Source organism: Silurus aristotelis (genome assembly GCF_946808225.1).
Source record: "Silurus aristotelis genome assembly, chromosome: 21".
In the NCBI taxonomy this organism is placed as follows: Eukaryota; Metazoa; Chordata; class Actinopteri; order Siluriformes; family Siluridae; genus Silurus; species Silurus aristotelis.
In genome coordinates this window covers 20298144-20317970 of record NC_139594.1, presented here as the reverse complement: position 1 = coordinate 20317970, position 19827 = coordinate 20298144, and the positions used below count along the sequence as shown (strand labels likewise).

The 19827-nt window shown below is 44.8% G+C and overlaps 2 protein-coding genes across 9 annotated transcripts in view; one reads left to right on the top strand and one right to left on the bottom strand.

The window, feature by feature from the left end:
• Positions 1-477: 477 nt before the first annotated feature.
• On the top strand, positions 478-8644 carry wipf3 (WAS/WASL interacting protein family member 3). 5 transcript variants are annotated; one of them, XR_014530570.1, is made up of 9 exons: positions 478-732; positions 3309-3390; positions 4251-4380; positions 4855-5013; positions 5258-5935; positions 6080-6226; positions 6311-6412; positions 6513-7789; positions 7844-8644. XR_014530570.1 is itself a non-coding variant. In XM_083523751.1 (9 exons), the coding sequence occupies exons 3-9, from the start codon at positions 3325-3327 to the stop codon at positions 6551-6553; spliced, it is 1323 nt and encodes a 440-aa protein (XP_083379877.1). In that variant the 5' UTR covers positions 531-732; positions 1431-1585; positions 3309-3324; the 3' UTR covers positions 6554-8644. The 5 variants fall into 5 exon arrangements, 4 of the variants coding, with proteins under 4 accessions (XP_083379878.1, XP_083379877.1, XP_083379879.1 ...); XM_083523751.1 differs by adding an exon at positions 1431-1585 and having other exon boundaries at positions 531-732; positions 6513-8644; XM_083523752.1 differs by having other exon boundaries at positions 506-524; positions 6513-8644.
• The window catches only part of LOC310716404 (single-strand DNA endonuclease ASTE1-like), a 14626-nt gene continuing 3218 nt past the window's right edge, over positions 8420-19827 (bottom strand). For 3 of the 4 annotated variants that reach the window (XM_083523639.1, XM_083523638.1, XM_083523640.1), the window contains exons 2-5: positions 18939-19827; positions 18648-18861; positions 18374-18566; positions 16517-18113 (exon numbers count right to left, since the gene is read on the bottom strand). The exon at positions 18939-19827 is cut by the window's right edge and continues 438 nt beyond it. In XM_083523639.1, the coding sequence (XP_083379765.1) occupies positions 17813-18113; positions 18374-18566; positions 18648-18861; positions 18939-19827 (1597 nt within the window). In that variant the 3' untranslated portion in view covers positions 16517-17812. Of the gene's footprint in view, positions 8983-9117; positions 9221-9581; positions 9709-9794; positions 9915-10286; positions 10424-10529; positions 10627-12484; positions 12566-12784; positions 12821-12964; positions 13010-13089; positions 13117-13534; positions 13598-13674; positions 13747-14228; positions 14256-14341; positions 14387-14618; positions 14736-14817; positions 14925-15484; positions 15728-16516; positions 18114-18373; positions 18567-18647; positions 18862-18938 lie in introns of those variants that run through there. The other variant, XM_083523641.1, reaches the window with a different exon arrangement.

Genomic DNA, 19827 nt, shown 5'->3' with positions numbered 1-19827 from the left:
AAGATCCTGAGCAACTTGTGAACTTTTGAGGATGGATTTGAACTGTAATTAATATCAACAGCTACAATGTGCTCAGGACCACAGTTTACATGAACTTGTAAACAGTACACCTGAACAATCATGGACCTGTAATGAATGGTGTTGAGGATGAGGACCCTTTTGAGTCTGGTTCCTCTCAAAGTTTCTCCCTTCACCACAATCACCACTGACTCACTCATTAGGGATGAATTTACAATTATTAAGAAACAATTTTATAGGCACTAAAACTTATAAATTCTTTAAAGCTGTTTTGAAACGATGTTTACTGTTAAAAACGCTACACAAATAAAATAAAATAAAAAATAAATGAATACTTATATTTATAGTCTCTATAATATACAGGGGAGCCACGCCTTCCTCCACATTGGCCCCGCCCATTCCCCCTCCCACCCGCTCCATTTGCATTTGGCATTCAGATTGCGTCACACTCCCCAAGGCGGGGAGAACCGCTATAATGCGCGTGCCTGCGCGTGCTTCAGTCTGAGGTTAGTATTTGAAGCAGGGTGACAGTGTGGATCTGAGGTCAGGAGGCGGCTGGAGAAGTGCAGTCTATTATTATTCATCTAATTATAACCCAGAAACAGGATCTCTCTTACACACACACACACACACACACACACACACAGAGAGCTGGGTGAGATCCCTCACAGATCCCTCACAGATCCCTCAGACTTGGTCTGCTCCTAATCTGAGGTAAAGTACACTTTACTTTTTAAATGATGTCTGTGGAAGTAAAATGAAATTCCTGTAGAGCACATATACCTGTGTGAGGTACTAACAGTCCTGAAGTACTGATACCACTGAGGTACTACAGTATATGTTCTGAGGTACTGATAATCCTGAGGTAGTACATGTCCTGAGGTACCAACACTCTTAGGGTACTTAAAGCTGTGAAGTACTAACAGTCAAAGTTATTATATTACAGCAGTACTGAGGTACTTAATGTTCTGAAGTATTAATAGTACTGATGTATTATATGTTCTAAGGTACTAAAATTTCTTAAAGTACTAAATGTTCTGAGGTACCAAAAGTTATTAAGTACTAAAAGTTCTGAGGTACTGAAAGTCCTTAAGTACTAAATGTTCTGAAGTACTGAAAGTCCTTAAGTACTAAATGTTCTGAGGTACCAAAAGTTATTAAGTACTAAATGTTCTGAGGTACCAAAAGTTATTAAGTACTAAATGTTCTGAGGTACTTCCTGTCTTGGTTCTGTAGTGTTTTCTGACCTGAGAAGTGTGTGTGTGTGTGTGTGTGTGTGTGTGTGTGTGTGTGTGTGTGTGTGTGTGTGTGTGTGTGTGTGTGTGTGTGTGTGTGATGTAGACCTGTAGACCAGCAGCTTGTTTTCACAGTGTGTATTGTGGTGAGGTTATGAGGCCTGATGTGTCCTACAGGTTTCTCTCTGGTGAACTAAAACCTAGCAGTTTAACAAAACTCCACCTGAAACTACCTGGTACCTAAAAGTACCAGAACTACTGGAACTAGCTCAGAAATGTGTGTGCTGGAGAAGAATTGTGCTGGGAAACATCGTCTTTCTGATTGACAGAAGGTATCTTCTCCTCTCATAAGAAGAGTAGGTCAGGAACTAAACGTAGCATCATATAACATTTATTGTTATTGATTATATATTTATTTATCCTTCTTCACCCACTCCTACCATCTAACACTCCATACACTGATCCTTTTCTAGCACAGGTGTGTTCTTTCATACAGGTATAATATTCTATCACACACTACACCACGAGCACTTTCAATTTTCCAGTAACGTGTTCACGCGTCATCTCCAGCGTCTCCACGCTCCTAACGAGGCTCTGGAGGATTCCTCGCCTGTTGTTTTGCACGGAGCACCAAACGCACAGCTCAGAACGCACCTCACGTCTTCTCAACAACCTTCCCAGAATGTGAAAACAACCACATGATTTCCTGCAGTTAACCATCTGCTGATCATCTCCTAATCAGGTTCCTTGACCAGACTGTGAAGACTTTTCCGTTTCAGAGATGTTCAGTATGGGCATTGTTGAGACAATAAGGAGTGTATTTGTCGAGGAATTGCTCAGCCATGTTTTCCAGCTCAGAATGCTTCTCTTCTTCTTCCTCTGTAAGAAAGTGGGAGGCACACACATGTCCCAAACAATCTCCTCCATTGTTATAGTTAGGTCCTTCCAGCTCTTGGAAGAAGTTGCTGAAACGCTGCTCTGAGATCAGTCTTGGTGATTCCAGACTGTGGACAGTAAACAGGTTTCTGCTGGTGGCTTTATCCTAGATATGAAGCTGAGCTCCTGTCAGCACGATGGACAATTTTCCTTCCCAGCGCAAGTTCTTGGAAGGCCTGGGGGGGGGGGGGGGGGGGTTCTCATTGCAGCAAAAATACACTCTCTAATAGCTGTGCTGATGTTTGGAACAGTAGCAGCATAGAGAACCGAGGAACAGCATGAGACACGAACACAAAAATCTGAACATGTAGCACGGTACAGTGTTTATCATCATTACAAGGTCGTATCATAAAGACTAATGGTGGAACTAGTGCTGTTCTGACCGTGTGCAACACCACATATGCGATTTCATCCTGGACAGGGTGAAAAACTCTTAACGTGACGTACAAAACATCGATGGAAGACGATATAAGATCAGGAAGACCTTCAACAAGCTTCAACCCCCGAAAATGGCAAAACCTTTCAGCAACTCGTGCATGATGATCGTCAGAGAACAATCCGCAAGATCTCACCTACGCCCTCTTCCTGAAGATAAAGATGCTGCTCAAAAGTTGCTGTTTTGCACCGTTGTGGAGATCTGGCGTGAATTTGCTGAAGGTGCTTGACACGCTTCAGAAAGAAGACTTTGAAGTTTCTCTTTTATAATATTACAGTTCTGAATAAATAACAGATTTGAGTCTAATAAAATCACTGAGCTTCCAGTCTGGGAGATTGCATAGATCTAGACCTCTTCATCTCTCCATAGATCATAATCTGGAACCTCTATCTCTTATAAGTGATGGAGTGAAGCAGGACCATGTCCACACAGGAAACCTGGTAGGGACAGAGCCTTCAAAAACTGGTTGTGAGATGTCTTTAGAGACAAATAGATCTTCAGGATGAGCAGGACACAAGGATTTTTCAGGTCCAGGATGAAAACCCCTGCAGATGTGTGAGGATCATGAAACATGAAAGGACTGTTTAACCGTTTAAATGTCCAACAATCAGCTTACATGAAGTGTGTGTGGGAGTGTGAGTGAGACACAGAGAATAAGAGTATGGCTATTCTTTTATTTGCAGACTTCTTGGAGCAGTCATGCCTATCCCCCCTCCTCCTCCTTCTCTTCCTCCTCCTCCACCACCCCCACTAGGTGTCCTACAGGTAACTAACACACACACACACACACACACACACACACACACACACACTGTGCATATAAATGTAAAATGTGAACAGTGACACCAATGTGTTCAGTCACTTCTTATCCACACACACACACACACACACACACACACACACACACTCTGCAAACCACCTGGACACATTTGCAATATTAATTAGAGCTACAATTGCACCCACACGCTCACACACACACGCTCTCACACACACACACACACACACACACACACACACACACACACACACACACACACACACAGAGTAACAGATGATCCTCATGCCTCCTGGTTAATTTATGTTTCATTTGATACGTGTGTGTGTGTGTGTGTGTACGTATGTGTGTGTGTGTGTGTGTGTACGTATGTGTGTGTGTGTGTGTGTGTGTGTGTGTTACCCTCAACCACATTGCCTGTGAATCCACACAGTAGATATAAACTGTGTGCAGTGTAGACCCCAGACTTTTGACTTCATGCATTTTAATTGAAAGCTCTGATCAGCCAATCACAAGGCAGGTGAGTCTCAGAAACTGTTGGTCTCCTGATGGGTGTTTACACCGAGTGGTGCAATAAACAAACAGAGAGATAAAAGAGATCGGAGGAAAATGACCAATGTGTTCAGACGGACACTGGAGAATATTGTAAATCATAATAATCCACAGCCAGGGTGCACAGAGAAGCATCTCAGCATGCATAATATATCAAACAGTGAGCAAAAGACCATATCAGGTTCCTCTCCTGTCAACCAGGAACAGGAATCTGAGACTATCATGGACACAGACTCACTGAAACTGGACAGAGAAGGATTAGGAAAATCTTCGACCCACATTTTTCTCTCTCTCTCAGTCCCAGACTGAGCCTTCTACAGCGCAGTGTGGTGACTCGGGACGAAGCGCACTCCTGGCAGAGATTCAGAAGGGAACCAGACTGAAGAAGGTGGTGCATGTGAACGACCGCAGCGCTCCCACCCTCACCAGTGAGTCCAAACCACAGCCATAATCACACCATATTTCACATTAACCATATTATTAAAGGTGTTCTCACACAAACGGACCCCAGGCTTGTAACAGGAGATGGTCTGGATCACTGTCCGGTTCTGCTTTTAAACTGGCACCTCATCTTTCTCGTTTATAACAGAGCTGCCAGGGTGACCGGAAAAATTTCCTTTAATAGACTGGATCTAATTCCTCTGTGTGTGTGTGTGTGTGTGTGTGTGTGTGTGTGTGTGTGTGTGTGTGTACGTGTGTGTGTGTGTACGTGTGTGTGTGTGTACGTGTGTGTGTGTGTACGTGTGTGTGTGTGTACGTGTGTGTGTGTGTACGTGTGTGTGTGTGTACGTGTGTGTGTGTGTACGTGTGTGTGTACGTGTGTGTGTGTACGTGTGTGTGTGTACGTGTGTGTGTGTACGTGTGTGTGTGTACGTGTGTGTGTACGTTCTTCTCTGTCACAGAGCCCAGAGTGAACACTTTGGGTGGTAACAGTGGAGCAGGTGTTAACTCTGGTGGACCTACACCCTCACAAGGAACTACTCTGAGTGGACTATTTGCTGGAGGATTTCCTGCCCTCAGACCTGTTGGACAGAGAGACAAAGGCTTACACAGCCATCCAGGTGCCTGATCTACTACTGACCACCAGATCCGTTACTTATTGATAAACCTTCATGTTCTGTTCAAGTCAGGTTTTATCTTCTGGTTTGTAAAATGTGCTTGGATCAATTCGATCACTTTGATGACACATCCTTCTCATCTAATAATTGCAGAACAGTCATTGTACATTCATGGTGAGGAGAACATGAGAAGAACAGTGATAAGTAAATGCATAATATTGTTTGTGTCTCTCTCTTTTTTGTGAAGTGACTCGGTCCGGTTCTGCTGCCAGTCTGAAACAACCTCTGTGGAATCTGCCATCTCAGGGAGAGAGTTTCAGGGGCAGCACTCCAGATCTCTCTCCATCCAGCAGATCTTTGGAAAGGACATCTTCTCTATCAAAAACACGTCCCGTCTCCTCGTACACGGCCCCACCGTCCCCCAGCCAAGCCAATCCCCCAAGCTTTAAATCTCTATCTTGTCCTTCTACTATAAGTCCTCCTCCTATTCCTCCTCATCAGGAACATGCAAGGAACAAGTCTCCTCCTCTCTCCACCTGTCTTCCACCTCCACCCCCTCCTCAAATCACCAAACCCACATGGCTACCTATTCAGTCTTACTCTATTCCGATGTCTACGATGCCACTTCCGCCCCCACCTTCTTTAATCCCATCTGTCGCTCTTTCTGATAGGTTGTCTGGTTTCTTCTACTCTCAGCCTCCTTCTCCAAAACCAGGAGATGCAAGGTTCAGTCCTCCTGCTCCACCCCCACCACCTTTTCCTGCCTCTTTTACACCTACACCTGCATCTTTGCCCCCTCCTCCACTTCCCCCGCCCCCTAAACTGCCTGCAGGGTCCATGTACCGCCCCGCAGTTCCTCTGCTGCCCCCCTCGTACCCCTGCACAGCACCCACCCGGAAGCCTCCCGCAGTCCCAGGAGCTGCAGGTACACACTTTAAAGTTCTTTCTTTATCCAGATGACTGTAGATCACAAGTCTCTTCCATTTTAACATCTGGTTATTAGGTGACCCTGATATTTAGCACTGCTTCAGCCACAGGGATTAACACACTGTGTTGTTTTGATTGACAGGTGCTGGGAGATTGGCTCCTCCCCCTGCTCCACCTGCTCGTTCTCCAACAATCGAGTTGTCGAGCAGAATCCCACCCCCTCTCCCACCTCTGCCCCCGGTCCCACCCCTCTGCATGAGGAATGGACACCTGCACAACTTTGGCAAAGGTCCTGCAGTTTCAGAAGACTTTCTGTTCCAATAGTGATTTACGTTTGTCTCATGTTTCATTACTGTCTCGCTGTGTTTTTTAGATGACTTCGAATCCAAGTTTCATTTCCACCCTGTTGAGGAGTTCCCTCCTCCTGAGGTCTTCAGGCCCTTTCCGAGAATATACCCGAGCAAAGAGAACAGAGGTACAACACGCTACCTGTGTGTGTGTGTAAACATTTGTACACTTAAACTGTCTACACTGATCTCCTTCCAGGATCTGATCAGCATCTTTCCTCTCCACAGTCTCATCACAAGCTCCTGGCGTGAGAACCCACTTACGATGAAAAAAAAGTTGTGGAATTTGGTGCTGACCTTCATTATTTATCTCATCATCATCATCATCTTTTCAGTGAGGAGAACAAAGGTCCAACTTCATATTCAGATGATTTCTGACCTGAACCATCACTCAGGACACAATCCAGGAGAACCTCAGAAGCATTATTAAACTCAGTGTAACCTATGTTCTGGTAGAGAGCCATCAAGATGGATTAAATTTCATAATCCTGCTTCTCACTCACACTACAGATAAGTGTTACAAACACAATCTAACCTACAACTCCAGAAGATGAAGAAGGTATAATTCAGAGAATGTAAGAGTCCATGAGGATGAAGCAGAAGGTGAAGAGGAAGGCCTTGTCGCATGATCTACTGAACTAACTGACCTACTGACTTTCTATTATTTTACATGTCCTAATTCACAAAGTCTCAGATCACACGCAGCCAGACCCACTCCTCTCTCTACTCTACTCCACCCCGCTCCAATCCCACCCCACTCCAATCCACTCCACACCACCCTATACCACTCCACTACTCCACCCCATCCCACTCCACCCCACTCCAATCCACTCCACCCCACTTCACCCCATCACACTTTACTCTACTCCACCCCACCCTATCCCACTCCACTCTCTCTACTACACTCCACTGCACTGCACCCCACTTCATCCCACGCCACTCCACTACTCCACCCCATCCCACTCCAATCCACTCCACTCCACTCCACTCCACCCCACCCCACTGCACAGTAATCCACTCATCCCCACCCCACAGTCTACTCTACCCCATTCTACTTCACACTTCACTCCACTCTACAGTCCATTCCATAATGTATAAAATCATGAGCTCAGGGCAAAAGTACAACCCCAATTCCAAAAATGTTGGGACACTGTGTTGACTGTAAATTAAAACAGAATGCAATTATTTTTTTTATTTCATAAACCCATATGGGGTTATTTTGGATTTGATGGCTGCAACAAAAAGTTAGTCCTTTTTGTTCCATCCCAATTTTTTGGGGGAAAAATAAATAAATAAATAATACACATTGGGCCCTCAGGCAGCACTGCATTTAAAACAGTCATGATTCTGTAATGGAAATCGCTGCATGGACTAATTAACACCTGCAAAAAATAATCGTCAGTGAACACAGTTTGCCATGTCATCCATTTAATGCAGGGTAAATCTTCATCATGCAAAGAAGTCATGTGTGTACATGATCCAAAAACACCACCATCATCTCTGGGGCAAAACTCATTAAAAAAGGACTCAGGCAAAGTGAAAAACTGTTCTGTGGTCAGACGAATCGAAATTTTCTTTTCTTTTTGGAAACCATGGACAACATGGACACCACATCCCCCGGACTAAAGACTTCAGTTTAAGAAGCTGAATCTTTGATGGTATGGTGGTGCATTAGGACCTGTGGAAGGGGCAGCTTTGTACATTTCAAAAGGCTCCATCAATGCTAAAGGCTATATACAGGTTTTAGAGAAACACATGCTTCCATTCAGAAAACACCTTTTTCAGGGTCTTGTGTATTTGAGCAAGACGATGCTAACTGCATGCTGCATCTATTACAATAGCATGCCTTCATAGTAGAAGAATCCAGGTGCTGAACTGACCTGCCTGAAATTCAGACCTTTTACCATTTGAAAAGATTGGTGCATTATAAAATGAAAAATACAACAAAGGACACCCAGAACTGTTGAGCCGCTAGAATCCTGTGAATTTATTTTACTTATATTGGTATAAATTCTTAATTTAAACGTTTTTATTATTATTATTATTGTGAATAAAATACATATTTATGAGATTTGCGAGTCATCGCATTTTGTTTTTATTTTACGTTTGACACAGTGCCCCAACTCTTTTTGGACTTGGACTTGTACAACTTCATATGCTTTTATATTCATGTTGTACAGTCTAGGTTTTTATATACAGGATATGTGAGATGCTCTGAGAAACAGTGCCACCACCTGTTGGACCCTGTGTGTGTGTGTGTGTGTGTGTGTGTGTGTGTGTGTGTGTGTGTGTGTGTGTAAAAAATAAAAAAATAAAAATGTCTGAGCCATAAATGAATAAAAATATTTACCCATCATAAATACACTGAAATTCCATTTATTGTACTTGCAATTTCTATCAATTATAATAATCAGTAATATTCAATCTAACACACACACACACACTTCTAACGACAATGAGCATTAATAAATAATAAGAAATGTATTCCAATGAATACAAATAAATAAATAATTATAATTTTTCTAAAACGTCTCCACACAGTCGTGACATGAGCTCCACTGAATGCTGGTGTGTGTGTGTGTATGTGTGTGTGAGTTCCCATCAGGCATGCACACGTGCGTCATGAGCTCAGGCGACGTTCCTGCAGCCGGTGGAGTCGATGGTGCACGAGCCTGTGCATCTGAGATGTCCAAACGTCCTGCATGAATATAATAAGACAGAGAGCATTGTGGTGAGGTTTAGGGTGAGCACTAGAGATGGAGAGTGTGTGTGTGTGTGTGTGTGTGTGTGTGTGTGTGTGTGTGTGTGTGTGTGTGTGTGTGTGTGTGTATACCCTGGCAGGTATGTTTTGCAGGTCTGATATCCAAAGTCCTTTCTATCACACTCCTCAGCACCAATGTGTCGATATCCATCTCCACAGTACGCCTTCTTACAACCTGCAGGGCAACACATGCCAAAAGTATTGGGACACCTGTCCTTCCCACCCATATGTGGTTCTCAAACACAATTGTATACACAATCTGCTTTCCATGAGTTGGATGTGTGTGGAAGATCTCCTGCTATAGAGCTCCGAACCTATTGAACACCTGTTGGGATGAATGTGAACACTGACTGCACCTCGGTAATCTCCTCACCTCATCTACATCAGTATCTGTCTTTATTAACAACCTTGCAGCTGAATAAATCTCCACAAAATCTGGTGGAACATCTTCCACATAGCAGATAGCAGACTTTTAGCCAAATAGTGTACACTGACAAGTCTCTGATCTTGACGTCTCCTCAGATCACTTGACCTACCCACACATCCGTCTGTGACCAGCCTGTTCCCGTCGTCGCACTCCTCTCCAGTCAGCATCTGCACTTCTCCGTCTCCACACGTCCACGCTGCTCTCTTCTTCCTCTCCATGGTATGCGGTGGAAGCAGCTGGGGGGAGGGTTCAGGTTTAACACATTTCTCAGCATGACCAAAAGCTCATGAAGCCTGAGGGTGAAGTGTGTGAAGCGGCGTACCTGAATTGGCTGCCACCCATCCGTGTCTTTAAAGTAGAGAGATTTCTGCTCTTTACTGAAAGCCAGAACGTTGTTAGAGTCCAGGTCACTCAGGTCCTTCTCACCGCTCACCACAAATATCTACAGACAGAACATGGTACCATGTAAGACCCAAGATTCCCAAACCCTGCTCCAGCATTAACATGCTACTGTATGAAGACTTGTGATGGTTGGAGTGGAAAAACTTGAGTGTCCTGCACAGAGCCGTGACCTCCTAAACCCCACTGAACACACCTCTGGCATAAACTGGAACTGGAGACTCCTTACCTCCTCCATCATCAAAAATCTAGAAGAAAGTCTACCCAGAAGAGTGGAGCTCATTATAACTGCAATATGGAATGTTCAGGGGGGCAAATACTTTTGTGGGCATTATAATTTGTGTGTGTGTGTGTGTGTGTGCGTGTGTGTGTGTGTGTGTGTGTGTGTGTGTGTGTGTGTGCAGGATAAACTCACCGCTGAAACTTTGTTGTATTTGTCACGCCGCTGGAGTGACGCGCTCCCAGGGCCATTCGTGTCAAAGGAGCTGCAATCACACTGTCCAGGAAGACCTGGTGTCCCTATTTCACCCTTCTCTCCTCCCACATACAGCACTGTGTATACACACACACACACACACACACACACACACACACACACACACTCAGCATGCAGGGTTCGTTTTATAGATTTTAATAAACTGAATGGAAATGAGTTCACCTGAGGCAGGAAGACCAGAGGGTCCCGGATCTCCCCTCAGTCCCGGAGAGCCAGCCGGTCCCATTGGTCCTATTCGGCCAGTTTGTCCTTTAGATCCCTGTTCACACACACACACACACACACACACACACACACACACACACACACACACACACACACACACACACACACACACACACACACACACACACACATATATAGTATAACTACACAGTTCTAAAACATGGGTGATGTCTGAGTGAAGTCTAATATCTGAGTGATGTCTGATGCCTGATTGATGCCTGAGTGATGTTTGATGTCTGAGTGATGCCTGAGTGAGACCTGAGTGAGGTCTGAGTGATGTCTAGATGATGTCTGATACATGAGTGAGACCTGAGTGAGGTCTGAGTGATGTCTAGATGATGTCTGATACATGAGTGAGACCTGAGTGAGGTCTGAGTGATGTCTAGATGATGTCTGATGCCCAATTGCTCTCTGGATGATGTCTAAATGATGTCTGATGCCTAAATTATGTCTGAATAATGTCTGATGCCCTATTGATGTCTGAGTGATGTCTGATGTCCGATTGATGTCTAAATGATGTCTGAGTGATGTCTGAGTGATGTCTGATGCCTTAGTGATGCCTAATGTCTAATATCAGAGTGATGTCTGATGTCTGAGTGATGTATAAAAACACAAATGTGTACAGGCTGGAATGTGGTGAGCTTATGTAAGGTGTGTGTTTACCCTGTCACATGGACACACACATCAGAACCCTGAGAGCTCCTGACCGATTTAGCAAGAGTAAGATCGGGTAACTCAACGTGTGTGTGTGTGTGTGTGTGTGTGTGTGTGTGTGTGTGTGTGTGTGTGTGTGTGTTATTTTATGCCTCTCACATAATCCCAGGCACAGTGTTTATAAAAGAATGAGTGCATGTTTTGAGTTATGAGAAACAGGATTCTCTGCTCAACATGCCCTGGGTCTTCTTTGTTGTATTTTTTGTTTCATAATTTATCAAATGTTTTCTGGACTGTAGAAAGGCTCATTCAGCACCTGAACTCTTCTACTATAAAGCCATGCTGTTGTAATACAGTAGAGCAGTATGCAGTTTGGCATCATCTGAAATATGCAAGGTCTTCCCTGAATAAGACGTTGTCTGGATCGACTTATTTGTTACACGTCAAACTCAAACATCCGGCCCATGGATTTATTATATCTGTACCTCGAGTTAATATAATTTATCTATTATAACTGTGCCACCAGTATAGAGCACACACACGACTGATTCTACAGACCCCAGAATGCACTGCAACAGCTGGAATGCCAAACTTTTGCCCACCTGCACCTCCCCATTGCTCATCAGTTTACGTGTTACAGTGGAACTTGAGACAGATCATTTTCAGTCTCCTGTTTATTAAATATCCACAGTGTTTGGCCCTATTCTTAGACCCAGTTTTAAATATTGGCCCCTCTATAATTGAGTTTGACACCACTGCTCTAGTGACTTTCCAGATGTTCAAGCTAATGCACTCCCATACCATCAGAAATCCAGGCTTTTTAGCTGATCGCTGATGACAAGCTGGATAGTCCTACTCCTCTTTAGTCCGGTGGACGTGGCGTCGCCTGAAGATCACAATTGTCTAATACTGATTTTTCACCCTTTTCCATCGTCCAGATTCTTGGAATAATTTGATGATATTATGTAGATGAGAGTCGTCACAGTGTGATGTTGAGGAAAATTTGTAGATGCAGTTTTTCACTGATCGGTGAACCTCTGCTCATTTTTTACTTCTTAGAGCCTCTACTGTAAGATCCTCTTTAAGATCCTCTTTTTACTCCCAGTCATGTTAATGACCTGCTACCTATTAACCTTTTTAGGTGTAACACACACTCCTCCATCCTGACTTTTTGGAGACGTGTTATAGTTTTAATGTCTTTAATAACCAGGTGATGTGTCATGTGTCTGTTTTTTCACCTGCTTTCCTCTTCTGCCGGGGCGTCCTGTAGGACCACGTGTCCCTGCCACACCTGTCTCTCCCTTTGGTCCCATTTCACCCTTACACACACACACACACACACACACACACACACACACACACACACACACACACACACACACACACACACACACACACACACACACACACACACACACACACACACACACACACACACACACACACACACACACACACACACACACACACAAAGATTTAGAGAAAGGCAGTGTGTGTTGAGCAAAACTCTATACAATAAACAATTCTCCAGTCCTTACCTTCTGTCCCAGCATGCCAGCATGTCCACTTACTCCCTACACACACACACACAAACACACACACACACACACACACACACAAACACACACACACGCACACGCACACACATTATTCTCTCCATTGACACCACTACATATACAGTGCACATTACACCTGCAGGGTGTGACGATGTCTTGCACCTTGTCTCCCTTCGGACCTGGAACTCCAAGATCTCCGTGTGAACCCTAGAAGACACATCGAACCTCTGAGACATGAACCCGGAGACAGAGACACATAAAGTATCTTCACTAAGTGCTCCACAAACCTTCTCTCCTTTGTACCCAGGCAGGCCCTGAGGAGGAGACAGAGAGGAGAAAATAGAACTAATATCATATTATATATGACTACAGGAGACCAAACACACCTATCTTTACAAGAATGGACATCTGAGCTCTGATGAGACATTTCCAAAACACTGGTATTCTAATCAACCTGCAACACATTTTGCCATTTTGCCATTTGGCTTTTCGTGAGAAGGTGCTTTAATCCAAAAGACTCCGAAGTCCATTCATACACCCATTCTGATCAATATTGTCCCTTTCCACTGTGAGATCCTGCACATGCTTTGTAGGTTTTTTGAGGATTATGACTTTGGATGGAGTCGAGAAACATATAATCAGAATCCCGAATGGGACTGGAGAAGCTCCATAATCCTCTCTGCTATGTAGCTAAAGTTCTGCTAGAAATTGGATCTATGATTAGTTCCTCACCTTGGGTCCCTCCGGTCCTCTGATCCCTGGCAGTCCCATCAGCCCATGGTCTCCTTTCTCTCCCTGCAGGACACAGTGAAAGATTAGAAAAGTGTTCCTCAACGCTACACAGAAATATGCACAGAGGAAAACTCACTCACTTTGGGTCCCTCAGGACCAGGCCATCCTGCAGAACCGGGTCTCCCAGGAAGCCCAGGACGACCACTGCGACCCTGCACACACACACACACACACACACACACACACACACAATTCATTGTTTAATGCTACAGTCAGTGTTTATTAATGAATGTGAATGTTCTGGAATGATTGATGAGAAGAGACATTACACATTCTTCTCCTGACTCATCATCATGAGCACTGCCAAGGGATGCACTCTCAGTAATGAACACAATACACTTATTCTCAACCAAGCGGTCTCTCTATCCCTCTATCTCTCAATCTCCCCCACCCCCACAGCTGAGATCTAGATGTCTAATTTCAGCACTAAATGATATTGCCTGAAAGATCTGCTGCTCTGGAACAAAAGCCACACCTCTATCCACTTTCTCCTCACCTTCTCTCCATCGCCTTTCTCCATCGCTTCTCTCTCCACCTTCTCAATCAAGTTGAGAAGCTCTAATCTAAGACAACGTTACTCCAGAACCCTGGTGCTACATACAACAACATAAAGCTACAAAACAGAACATCTTACCTTTGATCCAGGTCGCCCAATATCTCCCTACAGAGAACAGAAGAGATTTCACAGTGTATGTCATGTTCAAAAGAATAAATATAAGGGGATTCAGGTTCGCCAATCAGATTTACCTTATCTCCCTTGGGGCCCTGGACTCCAGGAATGCCGTTTTGGCCCTGAAATAAAGAGAAGGTTAGAGTTCCTGTAATCACGTTTACAGAATTTGGATTTATGATGTTATTTCCATCCTCTTTGTGCTCCAGGTAGAAAGTGTAGTGTAGAGTTTGTGTGTTAATGACTTAAAGCGAATGCGTTTATAAACAGTGTAGTTCCTGTTGGTCCGACGTCATTTGCTGAATTTACCCGAGGCACGAGTTGTGGAAATGTTTTCTTTGGATTGCTCGGTACCTGTGGTCCAGCAGGTCCAGGAGGTCCTGCGAGACAACATTCTGTCAAATCTTCTTCATCATGTCCTCCTCCTCCTCCACCTCCACCTTTTCCCTCCTCCACATATTCCGGAACCGCCTTCAAATCAAACATGATGAATCTCCTGTAAGTGTACGGGTTCATGATTATGATTCTATTTTTAGACTCATGATGTACTCACCATGCTTCTCCTCCACACGCTAGGTGGGGGCGGGAACAGGGGTGGAGGAGGCGGAGTCTGTAGGCAACACGGGTCGAATCTTTTCAGGATGTCTACAGGAGCTAGAACTGGGACCATCCATTATAAATACATTCAGATTCAGAGTCCATTACTCATCGCTATTGTTCTCAATGACCAATCAGTGATCATTATTGTTCCTAACAGCCAATTAGTGATCACTATTGTTCTTACTGACCAATCACTGATCATTATTGTTCCTAACAGCCAATCAGTGATCACTATTGTACTTACTGACCAATCACTGAATATTATTGTTCCCAACAGCCAATCAGTGATTACTATTGTTCCACCACTACACGTCTTTGTTGCTCAAAAGAGTTTGTGGGATCATAAATGAATATTCTCTGTGGTGAGATGTTGAGTCACAGACATGCAGCTGATGATGTGATGATGCGAGCAAGAGATCAGCTGATGCAGAGGAAGGACGAGTGGAGGGGAAGACAAGAATATCAATTAGATTGAGAGATTAATGACATGCACATGAGGACAAACGTCTAGTCCTTTATACTAAGCTAATGTAGGTTTACATGGTGTAACACACACACACACACACACACACACACACACACACACACACACACTACAGAGGTTATAAGCAGGTTATTACCTGTGAGTAAAGGCAGCTGGTCGCTGGAGTCTGCAGTTGAGAAGCCTGAGACTGAATAAAGCAGGAGCTGGAGCTGGAGTCCAACCCTCACTAAAGCCATGTTCCTGCGAGAGTCTTTTGTTCTCCCTTTTTCTCCTCACACTCCTCCTGGTGCGTGCAGTCGTGCCGAGTGTGTGTACAGCAGACGGAGGAGAGCTTCCGGCGTTATTTACAGCTCTAACATTGACCACAGCGCAGCAGCTCCTGCCAAGATTAGACACGTTTACTGCTGCAGACCTGATCATGTCCAACCACACTCTGATACCCGAGAGAGCTGAGCACAACCTAAAGATAGTTTCCCTTCTGGCTGAGGGTCAGTCACCATTAACACTGTGAGGAACACTGAAGGAACACAGAGACGCAGAGAACAGCATGGTAGTGGAATGGAGAAGATCTGGACCGGCGGAACAAGCACGCAGCTGTTGAATCTCTCAGCGAAACTAATACACTGAAGAACATGTCTACATGAGTGGTGCAGAATCTGATCTCATCATTACCATATCATGCATATTAATGAGCCTGTACACCTTCATGCAGTTCTCCCAAGCGCCAGTTATCCAATCAGAACGCAGCAGAATCGAAATCTTCCAATCAATCAGAGCCAGAGCTTCAATAGGCTTTCTGAAACCAGAATAACACCATGCTCTTAGACCAGTGTGGCGATATGGTGCAGATGTGGTGACAAAAAAAACGGACCTGGGTTTGGTCTTGTAGCTCATCAGAACACCATTTGGTGCTGGGAAATGCTTTTCATCTCACCATGGTTGTAGAGAGTGATTATTCAAAGTTAATATTACCTCCATGTCAGCAGGAACCCGGTCCAGATGTTCTCCTTAGGAGATCCCTGTTCGGATATGTAGCTTTATGTTGTGTGTTGTAGCTCTATGTTGTATGTTGTAGCACCAGGGTTCTGGAGTAACGCTCTATCATTTCACCCCGACCATCGTACACAACATAAACAACAAGATAAACAAATGCCACCGTACACGCAAGTTTGTTTCGGATAAAAAGCTTTATTTTGCGTACAAACATGAGATATTTGGTCAAAAGTGTGTTTCCATTATTGAACAGAAAATGATTTCATTACAGAATCGAGAAAACATGGCGTTAAACGACGCAGTTTATCGAGCGTCTCAATTAGTCACAATCGCTTTCCGTCGTTCGAAGCTCGCACACAGAATGAACGGATTCAAAAGGCTCATTGATTTTTTTTTTTCGACGAACTTCAGAGCAAAGCGTTTCCTTTGCCCACATTATAACAAGATACACAAATCGTTTTACATTCATTCTACACGAGTAAAAATAACGTGTTATACAAAATTAGTGCAGAGTTTTAAAAGTGCTAAAAGCTTTAAAAAAAAAAAAGATTTGAGCATATTATTAAACCTCATGACGTTTTTTTTCCTCTCAGAGCTGCTGAATGCTGAAGGCACTGATCGAAAGTCTATAAAAAGCCGATGCGTGATCTTTATATAATGCGAATAAAAGAACTGGAATGAATTCATTGGGAAGTCTCGCTCTCATGTCCTGCTTTATGTCTGAGCACCACGTGAGAACACTCAGAGAACTTGTCTTCCCAGAAGCTGGCGGACCTACAGATCCAGCTGTGAGCGGGAGAGTGGATTTAGACTCGTTTTCTTTTTTTAACAGGCTTTTTTTTTTTGTTAAGTGATTGAGATTTTTCACATTAATTAATAAAAATAGAAAGTTTCAGAAACATGATTGGATCCTCAGGTCCACAGGGTTACACACGTCCCACTGATCTTCTCACGCTCCCAAATCTCCACAAGTCAGGATTTCGGCTCAACCTACACCCTCCAAGAAACCTAGTGTTCAAACCTAATCCTATTGTTAGAACTTCCAAAACTCTGCTTCAGCATGACCATGCTCCTACACACAAAGTGAGGGTGTCAAGTTTGGAGTAAAAGAACTCAAGTGTCCTGCACAGAGTCCAGACCTGCTCAAGCCCAAGGAACAGCTTTGAGATGAAGACTTCTTACACATCTGTGCCACGGAGAAGAGTGGACGTGTGGATGTTAACGGTAACATCTGAGCACCTGTAGTTACCGTAGTAACGCTTTGAGTGTAATAGTAATTATAATGTAACGAAATGAGTCGTACACTATGACACAGTGTCACGGTGCTAATCTACTGAACCTCTCGTATAATCAGATCAGGGCCTCGGAAATAATGGACATCTAAATATATAACACTTTATCCTTTAACGATTTTCAGCCGTTATAATAAAAACACCAGTCTCTGAATCCTCCTTCCTTCTCCTCCGTCTCATCAGTCGTCAGACTCGCAGTTTAGCTGCCAAAACCTGTTACTTAAATCTCCAGCAGAGGACACGCCACCTCTCCGTCCACTGCGCCTTCCTCGACCAGGGGTACCACGCTGCCTCCTGCCCCGCCCTCTCTGCACTGCACTATGGTGTGCAGCCTGGTCCCGGAGCCCAAAACCCTGTACTGCCCCAAGCAGTGTGGAGTAGAGCTGCATTGCCACCGGAGCTCCAGCCAGAAAGGACTCGGCCTGATGACCTCCTTTCAGTACACTCTCCAATCCATGCAGAAGAGTACCACTGAACAGCCTGAGAGACACAGAAACGCTTGTTATGGTATTGGATGTCCTGTATTATGCGGCCTGGTGTGTACGAGGTGGTATCATAAAGTTCTGAGACTAATGCTGTAACTGGTGCTATTCTGACTACATCTGCAATTTTATCATGGACAGCAAGTTAAAACTGGAAACGGAGATAAATGAAGTACTTTCTTGTAAACAGAGTGAGTCTCGAAACTTTTCGATACCACCTCGTAGGTAACGGTCTTCAATTGAAAGAACATTCAGTACCAGGGACAGCGAGGCTCGTGGAGGGGGAAACCCAGCAGCTGGTTAAGGTAAACCCCGGCCCACAGACAGGACTGCCACTGGCTGAGGGAATGAGACACGCGCAGGTCTATGCTCCGCCTCTGACTGGAGCTACTTCTCAGTTGGTCTAACCTCTGGCAGACGAGAGTGGTTGAAGGACACGTGTGCAGTGGATCTGTACAGGCAAAAAGGTGCAGAAACTGTAAAGACAAGACCAGATGACAAAAAACATCTCCATATATGTGGCTCTGCTTACCTCCAGGTGAGGCCAGGCGTCTGCAGAGCTCACCGTACACGACCCCCAGCAACACCCCCTGGAGCAGCGAGGGGCTGGGCTTCGGAGTCGAGGAACACATCCAGAAATGTGTCACACAAACCGGCAGGTGGAGATGAGGCTCGACGAGCTGCAGCACATGGTCCATCACTCCCATGGTTCGTAACAAGACCTCACGTCTCACATTTACAGCCGCCTGAGCGTGAACGGTGAGAAGAATTTGTGATGGTTTTGAGCGTATTTTGGAGCACAAGCGATGTATCGTTACCTTACCTGGTCTAAAGTGTTCAGGCTCAGCTGTGGGTGACCAACTGCAGGCAGTTGAACCTCCACTGGGGTTCTCCTGAGATTGAGTACAAGCCTGTCATACTCCTCCACGAAGCACTGTGCGTTCGAACTCCGAGCCTGTTCAGACACCCCTCTACCCGTTTGCAGGAGCAAGCCATAGATCGTTTTGCGAATGTTTAGTGAGGCTTCATGACTACTTGGCAGACGACTGTTTTCTACCTGAGCTATCAGAAAGGCTCTCCGGAGAACCAAAACATCCAGCACTAGAGGAGGCAGACATCCGGAGGTGATCTGCTTCAAAAGCCAGTCTGGCTGCGGCATCAATGCTGCTGGAAGCCTGAGGAAATCACGTGTACGTAGTTGAGGGTTTGAGAAGAACTGGGCTAGGCTGCTGGTCTGTGGAAGCTGATAGTCCTTAATACCTGCTGTGAGTTGCTTTCGGAGACTGGCTTTCTGCCTGCTTCCAAGGATCGCCAAGACCTCCTCTAGCGCCTCCACAGGGCTTTTGAATGCCGACAGCCAGCGCAAGAACCCTTCAATGCGGGGGTTTGATGGACTTCCCCTCTGTCTCGGGACCATTGGCAAGTCCACCCTGCTGAAGAACATCTCAGTGGTTTTTGCTTGTGTGTAGTCATTGCCAGTGATGACAGCGAACAGAGGGAGCAGCTGCTTGTTCATGTGGTTGAAGTGCGAGCAGAAGCGGTTGACGGTGAATTGACGGGCAGGAATGTACTGCTGAGACGCCATTCCACAGACGTTCTCCCACTCAAAGAAGGTCATTGGCAGGTAGCCAGCGCACAAATCAAAAATGTAAAAGTCACTGTCGCTGGTCAGAACTGGACAGCTCCAGTGATGCGCTAAAGAGGCGATCTCA

Bases quoted from the DNA above. Each gene is read 5' to 3' on its own strand.
- wipf3 (XM_083523752.1), top strand. From the start codon at position 3,325: ATGCCTATCCCCCCTCCTCCTCCTTCTCTTCCTCCTCCTCCACCACCC. The intron at 3,391-4,250 runs GTAACTAACACA...TCTCTCTCTCAG, and splicing joins CCCCACTAGGTGTCCTACAG to TCCCAGACTGAGCCTTCTAC. The intron at 5,936-6,079 runs GTACACACTTTA...TTTGATTGACAG, and splicing joins CGCAGTCCCAGGAGCTGCAG to GTGCTGGGAGATTGGCTCCT.